The following is a 13,939-nucleotide window of genomic DNA, read 5'->3' on the forward strand; positions in this document are numbered from 1 at the left end:
AGAGAAAGAATGAGAGGCAATCAGATCCAACGGGGTAAAGTTCACAAGAATGAGGTCACACCTACAAAGTACAGAAGCTCACTCAGAGGGCCAGAGGATTTGAAGTTTTTGGTTTGCAACCACAGCAGTTTATGGTCAGCCTATGAGGTGTATTTACAGATAGGGGGCTCCCACAGTTGCCATCCTCAGAGCTGGAATCCAGGAGGTGTTCCAAGGTCTCAAGTTATAAACCTAAGAAATGTGTTAATGGGATCAATCCCAGGTTGAACCAGACTGATTTTTCCTTTCGTCATGGACTTTAGTCACATCTAGACACTGAGGTCTGGAGTTGGCAAACCTTGGTTATACAGAGTTGATGAGATTACAGCAGCTGAAGCCTCTGTCCACTTAGAAGAATTCCCACCACCCTTATCCCCTGCACATCAGGACACACAGGATGTTTGTAAGTAAATAAGAGACACACAAAACCAAACAAAAATATGACAAGACGAAGCAGGGGAAAAAAAAAACAGTTTATGATGATTCAGAATGTCCCAAATAATCAGCCTGCACTTGTGAAATCTACATTTTTCAGAAACGCACAACTGAACATTTTCAGTGTTACACAATTATGTTAGTATTACTCCCCGAAAGTCCCTCGTCTCTGGGTCCCGGTCTCCTCACTCCTCCTGCACTGGGAAAAGCCATGGTGGAGGGAGGGAGGGAGGAACAAAAGAAGACTGGAAAAAAGGATTTCCCATAAAATCTTTATTGGGGATGATATCACAGGGTTTAAACATCATGCAACAGCTCAGTTAAAAAAAAAAGGAAATTAAAATTAAAAAAAACTACAGGAATGACTTGAATGAGAAGGAGCCAAATGCTGCCGAGTCTAAGGAAATAAAAATAACTACTGATAACAAAACCACGATATTCCCCTATACAGCACAACAATGCCCAGAGCGTCACACTTCTCTAAGATTAAAAAAAAAATAGGAGTTCAACAACTTGCACATCAAGTAGGCAAAACCTAAGGGCATTGCTGTAGTTTTTCCACTTCCATGAAAGCATGTTCAGCTAATTACTGCAACGGTGTTTTTACAGACTGAAAACGTACTGATGCCGGGGGCCAAATTCTGCGGTCACAGCCAGCGTTCCGGGACACAAAGGGTTAATGCTTTCCGCCGCACACTGTCCAGCCTTCCTCAGGGGACGCACGGCTGGAGCAAGGGCCACTCTCGACACGGGGGACAAGCAGAGGAGGCCCCCCACGCCACAACACACCGCGCACACACACACACACCAGGGTCACTAAGCAATCTGCCTTAACTTGAAAGAGAAGGGAGACGGCTTATTCCCACTGCTTCTCCGTGCAATTCATCTGTCCAACAAATTAATCCACCATCATACCCGGACAGCCTGTCCTTTAACCCACCTAATCAAGCCGCCTTCAGCATCTCCCACTCAAGTGCGTTCGTCATGCTTCTAATCGAAAGCGGTCCCTCGGGGACAGACCCCGGAGGCAGCAGCCGAGGCACACAGCTGGAATCCGAGCAGGTCAACGAGGGGGGGGGGGGGGGCATGGCCGACCTTTGTCATCGCGTGCTTCCGAGACGGTGGGCAAGCCGGCCCTTGAAATCAAGAAAGTTAAACCTCTGTCGGCGTGATGATCTTAAGCAGGGACGTTAAGGGGACGTTGCCGGCAACACCAAGGAAAATGAGAGAGTGGGCCGATCGCAGGCGAACCTGGAACACCATCTGCGCAGCCAGAACCGCGGGGCTTCAGCGCCAAAGGAATGCCGCGGCAGCATCGGGACAGCACAGCTCCCGATATCCCCACCTCACGAGACACTACAGATGGAAGAAGTGTTCCAGACTTTCAGGGGAGCATCTACACAACACAACCTTGCAGAAGTGTCTCCAGGCACCAACATGCTGTACAGACAAGGCCTCAACTCCCGCGCCTCCCCACTCCTCCATATTCTGGCACGAGACCTGGGCGATGCTCGTGCCTACTCTTGACAGAACCGGGTGCTCTTACATATTCAAACATAGGTAGGATATGATGATTAACCGAATGAAGCTATCTACAGCATGAAATCTTTGTATGGCAGTAAGGCAATTTACTTAGAATGCTGCGTTTCGGTAGAGCCGTCGTTTCAGGGTAGGTGACCTCTCTCTTCGATTGATGGGTGCAGGGCTCCAAGACCCGCAGGAGAAGGAGGGGTCTGAAGGAACCTGCTCCCCTTTTTAATACCGCTTAGCGCAACACTGACCTGGGGGATCCAAAGAGGGAGAGCAGAAGGGTGAAAGCAGCAGAGGGAGAGTGGTCAAAGCTCTAGGAACTCACCAGCGGTAAAAAAAAAAAACAGAGGTCAAGTAGGGCTCTCCGAGCCCCAGAGCTGGTGGGGCTAGAGAGGGGACTTTGGCTGCACCTGAACAGAAACGACAGGTCGCCATTTCACACGAGAAGACTTCCAGACTAACTGAACCAAAAACGTGGATCATGAAAAATGCCTGGCGCATCAGGTTCGTTTCCATTAGTGGCCATCAGACACTCCAGGGAGAATCGCCCCAAGGCGGGGAGAGCCCCCACACCGGTCAGCAAGCCGGAGGGACACTGCCTGCCACCAGCCACACCTCTGAGCGAGGGGACAGCACAGGCACAGCTGTCCAAGAGCAGCAGAGAGAAAGCTCGTGGAAAAGGAGGGTGCAAGAAAAGGTCTGGTCCCCAGTAAACCCCCCAGCACACCCTCGAACTGCGAAACCCCCCCAGAGGCAAGAACAGAAAAATTGGGAGAAGTGTTTTTTGAAGCCAAGAGACAAATACCTCACCCAGTCCATTCCCAAACTACATTCGCTGAGAAGTCCGAGAACCACGCACCGGGTGCGATTCATCTCACGCGGTGAGGACCAGTCGAAATCACAGCCGCCCTCTCGCACAGCAACAGCGCATCGACGCCAAAAGGGCATGACGTTGGATTGAATCGCAAAAATCACATTCAGCAACGCAGCAGAAAGAACTCACTGTGCAGATCCCTAATTGCGGAGTTAAGACTGCAGAGGAAGAAACGGCAAAGACTGGAGCTTCCGAGCCGAGAGTAGCACCAATTAAACAAACAGTACACTACCGCAGAGGCCGAAACCGAAAAACCGAACGCGCGTGTGTGGAGGGGAAAGTGGTTGGGGTATCTACTCATCAGAGTGGGTACAAAATTCTAAAACCGATGCGGAAATCTGCACCCTTGGGGAACCCGTCCGCAGAACTTCCGTTCCGAGTTCGCTGAGCTGGAAGCTTTGGAAACCTGTATTCACAGAGCCCACCGGACCCTCCAAGCCCAGACCCGTCTCTCCTTGGATCTGAGGGAGCAGGAGGGGCTTCCTTCGTCGCTCGGAAAAGAGGGAAAAAAGAGGATTCAAAGAGAAAACTGTTGCAGCCTTATCTGGGGGCCAGCTGGGTCAAGCCACCTACCCCTCAGTGTACATCAGTATGACTTGTTTGTGAACACTACAGGGAAATACGAGTTTCAAAGAGAAGCCGTTCAGTACTGGTCATTTACAAATAAATAGTACAGGAAGGGGGCGATTGGAGAACTGAAACTATTTTTTCCACCAATTAGGAAACAAATCTGCACTTTATTCTGATCCAAACCGATTTTAAGATATTTATCATAAGGTCGTTAAGAATGTCCTCTCAACTATTTCATTAAATTTTTTCCATTGAAATGCGTTTCGATCAGGAAGAGTACATTACATATGTAGAAAACTTTTTTTTTCCTTTATACATAGTAATAAAAAAGGTAAGGCAAGATGCGTAAAACAGAAATCCGAAGGCTGTGAAGACCAGGGAAGGGAGGAGGAGGAGGGGGAGGGGGAGGGGGGCGTGTCTCCATCTTGTTCTGGAGCTGTTGACGGGAAAACTCGAGATACAAAAAACAGTAGTGTTTCCCTTTCGCTCTCTGTCTCAGGCATCTTACGCTAGCTTGTGGCAAAGATGGCTTCTGCCCCTGCGATACGGCGGACAGACGCGGCTGTTGGTCTTTGGCAATTAGGCCGGCAGGCTCAGCTTCTTCCCTTTCAGCACTAGGGGAGGGGAAACAAAGACACAGTTACTTCAACACTGTCACTGGTGCAGACGAGTCCGGGCTGGAGCACGACACTGCGAACATCTGGCTCGCTTGGTTTTTAGCCCCAACAGGTCTATCTCCTCAGCCACACTCTGAAGGTTCATACCCATGAGGCTTCGCATGCAGGAAAACTACAGCGCAGGAGCTGGAACAGAATTTCATCAATATGCCTTCAGCGTCTACAGAGTGTGCAATTTGTCCCTTAAACAGCACCTTAATATCTGATCACTTGTCAATCAGCAGCCCACGCCACACTTTGTTTAAACACAGCCCATCCAACACCTGTGTGGGACACTAACACTTACATGGAAGGACTTTGGATTTGGTGGTAAAGGTCTGTTATTGCAACGTGTCCAAGATTGTAAGAAAACTCTCTGACTCCACAAAACAGGAGATAAGCCTGCCGGGGCTACGAAACCCCCACTCACCTTTTGTGACGTAAAGGTAGAAGAAGTCGCAGTAGAGGATGGTCTGCACCACGCCGGCCACGATGGCGATCATGTCGAAGAAGCCCTCGAAGTAGAAGCGCCAGATCCAGTTGATGAGGTAGAGGGCGCGGTACAGGCCCAGGAAGAACAGGTAGTGCGTGGTGATGGTCTCGGCCTCGCCCGTCTTGCTGATCATGAAGAGCTGCGGCAGGATGGCCACCGACTCCAGGTAGATGGAGAAGGTCCACAGGATCTGCGGGGGGGGGGGGGGTGGCAGTGACAGTTAGGAGCCGGGTGAGACCAGGCCTGAGCAACTACACAAAAGGAGGAGGGCCAGACAAAGTGTCGGCGTTCGTGCCCTAACTTGAAAAGGCAAACGCAACAAAATAGTAGAGCAGCATGTGCCTTTCAGGTTTAGGGACACTGCAGGAAGAGACATTAAGACTGCCTGAAATTAAGAGAAACCTGTCCCCCACTGGAGGTCACATCAGGGCAGCTGACCGAGATGCAACCCCCAGCCACACCCCCGGCAATGCTCAACCCAGTGTAGCCCTGCCAGGCCTCTGAAAAACCTCCACACGGGGCACGCTTGGAGATCAGCTTCACGTTCTTATTATGCTGCGTTAAAAAAAGGTCATGGTAAATTCCACACTGGAGCCACAGCAGCTCACCTGGCTCATCCATAGTGCCAAGAGAACACCAGCCCAGCTCCCCGCCCACACAGCTAGCAAAGTGCCTCTCAGGGGTCCAACAGCAGCATCAGCAGCAGGGACTCGAACCCCCTAAAGGCCACCACACTCAACTCGGCCGCCCCCACACGCCCACAGCAGAATGACGACTGACAAGCGGAGCACAAGGCTGCTCGAACACAACCTCGCAGCACCGGCCGCCACCCCCCGGCTCACCTCCAGGGGAGAGAAGTCGTGGTTGACCAAGAAGGACAGCCCCCCCACCGGCACCACCAGGAACTCCACCCGGAAGGTGTCGTGGTTCCCATCATAGGTGGCCTTGAACTTGACGTAGATCAGGTAGACCGTGGCGTACGCACAGCCGATGTAGATGACCTGAAAGGCAGGCAGACAGACAGAGGGCCATCAGCCGGGTTTGCAGCAGGTTACTGCCATGCGGTCTTCCATACTGGACTTCAAAATCAGCCCGGCCAGCCGCACGGAGAGGGAGCACACCAGCCACACCAAGGTATCGTCTATCTGCTTTAAACACACTCACCACACATCACCAGGGGACCCCAATCCTGGTGGCTTTCAGATCAGCCAAACTTCATTACATACTTGAACCCTTAACTGGATCAACAAGTTGCCCGACAAGACGCTTGCACATCTCTTTATCATCAAAAGAGACTATTTCATTACTTATGAAATGAAATAGTTAAAAGGTGGACTCCAGCACGTTTGAGAGCTGAAAACCAGTCCCCTACTGTGTATTCAATCAAGGGTCCAGCTGAGTGACAGAGCCCAGCTGGAACACACACCACCAGGACTGGGAGCCCCTGCCGCAGACAACCTGGACCACTGTGCATCTTCACTGATGGCCGCTACTACACAGGGCTTGCAAATCAAGGCCCCTGCTTCTGCAAAGTGCCTGCGACAGGGTCCTAGAGGAAGCGGTCTGGGTGCAGGGCCGAGGGCTGGCTGGCTGGCTGGCGCTGCAGTCCGAGGCGGGAGGCAGCGGAGGGCGATGAGCGCTCACCTTCATGCTGGTGTTGTACAGGGAGATGAAGGACGTAAAGAGATCCAGATACCGAGTGGTGAAAACCAGTGCGAAGAGGATCTGACTCTTCCCCGATATGCCTGCAGGAAAGAGGGAACACAATAGATTACAGCCGCTGTCTCTCCTCCTGCGTTGGGAGGTTAGATGCACAGAGGTGGAAGGAAACTTTGCCGCACAAACCTCTAACGGAGCTCATCTGTTTAGACCGACGCCTACAGCTGGTTACAGGGCATCTGAAGACTCGAGATTAATAACAGAGGTGTGCTTTTGTGGACGGAGTGGACTAAACTGGTCCTACCACAGACATGGTTAAATGAAGGATTTACATCTTTAGACTCCCAGGCCACAATGGGAGTCCATGTGTGCTGACGCAGTCATCTGAACACTTCTGTTCACGAAAATGTTGCCGAGTGCATCAATGACCCAAAGAAAACCTGCAGATCGCAGAGACCTATAAGGAAATTTACCTTCGGCTTCCCCAGAGAAAAACAACGGAATTTTGCTTGCAGGGGTTCTGTTCACCAAACCATCAGGGTCAATATACAGGGTCAATACGGAAAATCACTAAGATGATGCTGGGCTAAGCTTTGAGGGTACAACTGGCTAGCCTGTGACCTGACAGAGAGATGACGCTCACAGGAGTGAGATGCACGGCAGTTCCTTTAGAGCAGACTACAGCAGGAGTCGGCCAATCAATCGCGAAGCCGAGGAGACAGCCGGCTCCTACTCTCACTGAATCCTTACAGGTTTCAGAGACTGCAGGCTCTTGCGCAGACGGAGCAGAAAAGCAATCCGTTTCAAAATGTTTAAAACATCACGTCTCTCTATGCAAACATACTCAAATCAAGGCAAATAGGCTGAAAACAAGAACTTACCTCTCAGTGCTGATGCAGGATGGCAAAAACTGAACAGAACTTAAGTTCCCACGAAATTTCACAGGGAAGCGGATAAGATACTGGGTGAAAACACTTTCAGAAAACAAAAAACAGGCCTGGGTCTCAGCCCTGTACAGAGTGATCCCTGTGTGCTCCCTAACCACCTGGAAATTAGGAGTCAGTTGAAATCACAGCAGCAAAAACCGCAGAAAAGCGAAGCATGTGATCCGGAGACAAAAAGGGGCCCCACAGCAGCTCGAGTAGTTTTTACAGTCAAGGCCTGTCCTGGGCTACCCTTCCTCTAAACGGGCGACACAACAGCGCCCACAAACCGAAGCCCCAAAACCCGACTGGGGCCCCACGCTAAGGGTCTGCGCAAACGACTGGTCCCGGGCGCTGTGTCCCCAGAGTGAAACCAGGGGAACAGCCCCACACAGCCCCGACAGCACTGCCCCATCTTCCCTGGCCCCTCCGCTCCCTTCCAGAGACAGGCAGACAGGCGGCAACACGCCCCCGGACTAGTCAGGACTCTTCCCCCTGGGGTACACGGCAACACAGGGACTCCCAGACTCTCCGCCTCCTCGCCGGACAGCCCGTCAGCGAGACGGGGAGGGAGAAGCTTCCCTCTCAGAAGCCGGATGGGAAGAAACACTGCAATGGAAGGCTGGAATCCGAAGGTTATGAGCGGCAGCACGGAGACTCTCCTCTCCACAAACAGAGCAGGTTAGAGAGACGAGATCGAAACTGCTGAAGTGTGGGGAACGACCAGCACAACAGCACAGCAGGTTACAGCATCCTCATCACGCAGATCCTCCTGTCACTTGCAAAGACGAAGCACGGTGAGGTGAACCCCCTGACGAGCACCCTGGCTTCTATCCACACTCGAAGGCGCGGTGGTGCTCACTTGTGGAGTTCCTAAGGACTCCAACTGCACACTAAACAACACAAAATATTCAAAAACCTCAGCTCTGAGCATTAAAAACCCCGTTATTTTCACAGCAGGCGTTTGGCAAACGCACATGAGGAGTGCCTTCCTGACTGCGGACATTAAGATCAGGGCTCTCCGCGAAGGAATGACGACAAGCCCCTCACACGTCTAACAGCCACGTGGAACTCGGATAACAGGACGACGTGTATCTCGCAGCAGAACACGCACAACCGGGATGCACTTAGCACCAGCTGATGTTATCTTCTCTTTGTTTTTTTAGGTTGCTAAACGCAAGCCACCCCAAAAAAAACCTGTCTATTCTACTTTCAACAGCTTGGGAATCATTCCAGACACTATACCCCCACCAAAAAAAGACCAAACGTTTCAAAGCACTTAATTTCTCGCTATGGACTGCTAATGGGCAACTCGGGGATGGTTATCATCCTGACGAGTTTTACATAGCTAGACTTTACACTACACGTCCCAGCCTCCCTCTCCTCTCAAGAGCTCAGGCTTTTTCCAGCGGGCTGCCACGTCAGACCCCAGGCCAGGCAATCGAGCGCCGAACTTGGCCCCACGACTTTAGGAAAGAGGATAAACTCCGGGGACACCCAAAGCCTGAATTAAACGCGTCCTCTCCCGCGGAGCCCACTTGGGGGATTGCAGGATGGAGACCTCCTCCTCCCTGCCCTCGCCCGGCTCTTCCCGAGATGAGACTCCTGCCGACCGGAGTGAAGTCGGTGATCTGGAAGCTCAGCTCCAGAAACTTGGCGTTTCAAGAAAGTTCGGGTATTTGGCATCTAGGGGGTCACGTATCCCCTCCCGACTTTGCAAAGACCAGGGCACATCTTCAGAGCATTCCTGTGGATTTACACGTTGCTGGTCGTGCAAAAAGACAACAACAAACCGCAGCGAGCGGAATGAATGAAGTCAGGGGAACGGTCTGCTCTCTCGTTGAGTTTCAGTACCGCAAGGATCACACGCACACATTTCAAAACAAGTCTGGCGACTCTCGAACTGACCTCGCCACAGATCGGCTCTCAAGCTGCCGTTTACAGAGAGACTCACAACATGCCTGCACGCCCATTTAAAAAGAAAGAAAGAAAGAAAGAAAAAAAAGAGACGCTTCATTAAACGTTCAGACACTAACTGCCGCTGAAGTTTTGCAAAACGTCAGAAGCACCACCGAATACGAGCAAAGCGAGTGGGATCAGCGCAGGCAGATCAGACCCGCTCCTTCAACAGCCACAGACGACTGGGGGGCTACATCCCCAACACTCAAACCTTCATTCCTGCAAAGGCGACTGTGCTGTTTTACTCGTCTGCGATCACGGAGTTACCATGCACACACACACAAATAAAAAAGAAACTTAACCCTCCCCCCCCCCCACCACAAAAAAAAGAGATCATTCAGTGTGCACACACACGCACAAAAAAAAATGAAACTCGGGGAAAAAACCCGATGGACTTCGGACCCCGAACCCGAAAACGCAAGACGGTCCGCGGTTCCGAGCACCTGCATGCGTCGGTGTGGGGCTGTAGGTGAACGGGGGCAGGAAAGAGGCACCCGGACCTACCGGCGCAAGACCTGGTTTTCCATATCTTGAGCAGCAGGATGATGATGGCGGCCAAGTGAGACAGGTCCCCGGTGAGCCTGAACACGTTCATGGTGGATCGCGGTGTGGCGGACGCGGCGGCCGGCGCGGTCAGTCGGGAGCGGGAGTGGATGGGTGCGTGGAGGGCGTCTCTCAGCCTGTGCCGAAGCGCTTGTCAGAGCCCCGCTGCCTTCCCAGCGAGCCGGAGTGCGAGAAAAATGGCGAGCGAGGAGCGACGTGGCCTGGGGACGTGGCCAAATATACGAACTCTCAAAGCAGGCTGGGACAGCGGCGGAAACCGCCAGCTCCGCCGAGCACGCCTGTTAAAGGGGAGGAGCCGGCGGCGTCAGTGCGTGTGGGGGCTCTCCTCTTCTCTCTGTGTTCGTGCATAAGATAGATACTTTAATAACCCCGTGAGGGAAAGTGCAGTGCAACAGCAGCTTAACACAGCCACAGTGTAACGAATGATACAATAATAATAATACAATACAATGCAATACAATCAGTACAGTGAGGACTGCACTAAGAAGAGATGCTCACAGTCCAGAACACACAACGAGCAGACCAGAACAGAACAGCACACAAAAAAGTCGTATTGCACAATATAAATATAAATATAAATGTATTGCACAGGTCCCGGGCGTATAAACAACAACAAACATTACCAGCAGGAGTACATATAACATTTCAAGAGCAAAACATCGTCAGGGGTCCATAGTCCAAGATCAATTCACATTATGACAAAAAAAAAGTTTCAACAAGTTAAATAAAGATGACGTCCGCTCCGCTTTCATATTTTTTTACATTTTGAAATAGTCTGTACATATTCCTTTACATCCGTTTTAAAATGCCCAAACGTAGGATTCTTCGCAGACCACTTGACGTTGTGTATATGATAACGTGCCATTGTAATAATTACATTTATGACGAATGGTATTTTAGTGTTGTTTTCGATGGGGCTGAAACTTAACATCGTTTTCTTCAAAACAAATATCAGTATTGGTCTCCTTTTTAAATATAAGTCTGCAGCTCAGTCCAGAAAGTTTTTACCATGGGACAGGTCAGTCTACTTTCCTGCTGCGACTTTCCTCTCTTCCTCACCCCCGAAGAGGGCTCCTGTGTCTCTTCAGCATGGAGAACACCGTGACGTGTTCTGGACAGTGCGGAGATTGAAAACCGATAGAGATGACTGCGTGAAGTAGCACAGAAACCATTCAACATTTATTTTGTCCTGCTGTAAAAGAACCTTCCGGATTGATCTGCACATTTATTTTAAAAAAGTATATTGATATTATTTTTTATGATATATCATATAGAAATAGACGCCATGTGAAACTTCAATCCCATTGGATAAATTACTAAAATATCTTGTGTAATTTGCTTAATTGTTATACTGGCACGTTATTATATACACAAAGTGAAAATTTACTCTGTTCAAACTTTTTTCAGAATGTGAATTTGTATTGCAATACGTACCCCTGACGGTGTTATTGATATGCTATGTGTACACTTGTTTGTATTGTATTTTCTCTTGTTGATTAAATAAAAACAAAAGTTTTTAAAAATGCTTCTAGGACTCTTTCACAATGAGAAGAGTTTGTTTTTCTAAACGTGCTCAGAAGTCCTTCTTGGGGACCCCCCCCCCCCAAGGACAAAGGCGAACTTCTCACCCCCCAACCCCTGTGATCAATGCAATGGTCCGGAGTGCCCAGATCAACACTCAGCAGGACTGACGGCACTTTCTTTGATGCACAAGGTCGCGCGTTGATTTCAGTCCTGCTCTTTCACAGCAAAATGAAAGTTTGCATAGAAGACTTGTTGCTTTGCCAATACATTGCATTGTTTCGAAAAAAGTTTTATGAACATCAACCCATTAAAGTGATTGAGTGCAGTGATTATAGTTGACCTTTTCGTATTTATAGTGCTAGAGTTATATTGTATTTACTTTTACAAAAATAACTACACAGAGGGGCTCTCATTCATAAGACACTCTATACTGTCCCGTTGAGCCTTTTTTTCTCGGCGCACACCACCATACTGCCCAGATATGCCTTTAAATTGTTGATGACGCAACCACACCATCACCACCCCTTCTGTCCAATCGCCACGTCCAGGGGCCGGCGTGGGGGCGGGGCCTGCGGCTGTGAGTCAGCTGAGCACACCCAATGCAACCGGATGTGTATCCTGAACCCGAGCAGCGCCTAGCAACATCTGTCAAGGATGTTGGAGCGCCATGTCAAAACTTATTGCTTTATTAAGAATGAAACAGTCTGTTTAACGGAAAGTACGAATCACACTAGAGACAGTGCGTCCAAAACACACAAAATTTAAAGATTTATTTCAATGACGTCTATCCATTTTCTAAGCGTTTTATCCAATATTGTGTCTAAAAGTCATTTTTAAATTCATCTCTCCCTTGATGCATCTAGGGGCTGAATGTTTGGGGTTTGCTGAATAAAGGATGCGTTTCCTGCAATGCATTCCGATACTGAAGCACAGAGCAAATAGTGCAAGTCAGAGATAAAACTCTAAAAACTCTACAAGCGTGATGGGAGCCCTAGCACTGCACCTCACAGAGACAGTAGGTTACAAGTGCTCTTTTAGTCTTTCCAGTGTTTGCAACATGGTCCATTCATGGCCCCAAGACCTAATTATTGTCAGTTTTTTTTTACCTACACTCCTATATCAATTTGTACCCATTTATACAGCTGGCATTAATTCAGTGAAATACTGCAGTCCAGGGTGTATTACCTGTGTCTCACCTGGAATTTGAACCCACAAGCTTCCAGTGACGTGTCCAGAGCCCCTGACTGCTGCTCCACACAGCGCCTCTGTTTGTCTTGAACCAGGACAAAGCAAGGTGCCGGTCTGACCTGCTTTCTGAAGGGCTTGTGGTTGAGTAAACAGGGCCAAAGGGGGATGAGTCTCGACTGTGACTGGGGATCTATTGTAAACTCAAAAAAGTGAAAGAAAACCCCTTTAAGCTGCACAAGTCTGTTCTGGAGTGCAGATCACACAGAAAGCCAATCAGAGAAGCACAGGCACTGTGCATTTGATAGTGCTGCAGCTTAGGAGTGAAATCATCTGGCCCATCCACAAAAGAAAAGTTTTCTCAATTTTGCTACCCCCTAGTGCAACTGCAGATGCGAAGCATAAGAGCTTTAAAGTGGGATCAGCACTAAATCCGTGCGGCAGTCACAGCTGTTTTCAACAGGGGGTATACTGAAGGTTCCACAGGTGTTCCTCATAGTCATCTTGCAGCCCTTTTGAAGCATAGATGATGTAGCTCAGCAATGGCAAACTACCCTACTGGAGTCTGGCACAAGCACCAGGCTGAGAACTTGCCTTTCTGACAAGGGGAGGAAAAGGTGTTATTAAAGCCCAGAGCGAACGGACTGATCACAGCGGCCAGTCTGGGAGACGACCGGGCGCGAGAGCTGTGAGCCGGAAGGAGAATGTTTAGAAGTCACTTGGCGTTACAGCTGTGAAACCACAATAAACGAGGTGTTACAATAAAATCTGTTTATTGGTTATCAAATATATCATTAATTTGTTGTGAAGACGCTCATAGTGCATTTCACATTGTAAAAAGAGAACAGTAACTTGAAGCATACAAAATTAAAGAAAGTGGCAGGTTTACACAAATAAGAACTGTCTGTGGTCTCCTCGTGCAAGGATACTACTTCATCACATTTAAACAAACTCTAAACATCAGTTCCTACACTAAGCACGTACTCCTGTTGGCTCACATCCACTATGGGTATTGCTGCATGGTCATTAACCTGCTAATTTCCAAAAAGGTCGTTAGAAGCAGAACAAAAGCAATCCAGTATTTCATATAGAGTTTTATACAGAATGTGAAGTAATTAACTTGGACTCATACTGCACTATGCTTTTACATTTTCAACATGCAACATAACCCAGTACTTTTAAATACTCCTTGGCAAGCTATTGCAGATGCTACAAAGTCATAGGGACTCTGTAATCAGGCAATCCCATGTACCTACTCTGTACTGAACCTTTAGGACCCTAACAGACACTAATTTACACCAGCGCTTATTAACACTTGTCCAAAACATTACTCACTATGCTTGTCTTCGCACATAGCAAATTATATCACTCTCAGCTCCTCTGTGAAATATGTGACATCATGGTGGGCTTTCTTTAAAGGTCTTGAAAAGCCCCCCAGTTCTCTCAAGAAGCTGTGATCAGAATGAGAGAATTCAATCAGAACCTATGTGAGACAGATACTGTATCTGTTGCTGTTGGGGATACCTGA

General features: G+C 49.1%; 1 protein-coding gene across 1 annotated transcript; it reads right to left on the reverse strand.

Annotated features, from left to right (window-relative positions):
* Positions 1-732: 732 nt before the first annotated feature.
* Positions 733-9,947, reverse strand: kdelr2b (KDEL endoplasmic reticulum protein retention receptor 2b). The gene is made up of 5 exons (XM_088936488.1): positions 9,643-9,947; positions 6,242-6,342; positions 5,440-5,598; positions 4,535-4,787; positions 733-4,062 (listed from the first exon to the last, which is right to left on the reverse strand). Exons 1-5 carry the CDS (start codon positions 9,731-9,733, stop codon positions 4,028-4,030), a joined length of 639 nt encoding a protein of 212 aa, XP_088792614.1. The 5' UTR covers positions 9,734-9,947; the 3' UTR covers positions 733-4,027.
* Between the last annotated feature and the right edge of the window lie 3,992 nt (positions 9,948-13,939).

Source organism: Atractosteus spatula, chromosome 18 (genome assembly GCF_055471065.1).
Source record: "Atractosteus spatula isolate fAtrSpa1 chromosome 18, fAtrSpa1.hap1, whole genome shotgun sequence".
NCBI classification, from domain to species: Eukaryota; Metazoa; Chordata; class Actinopteri; order Semionotiformes; family Lepisosteidae; genus Atractosteus; species Atractosteus spatula.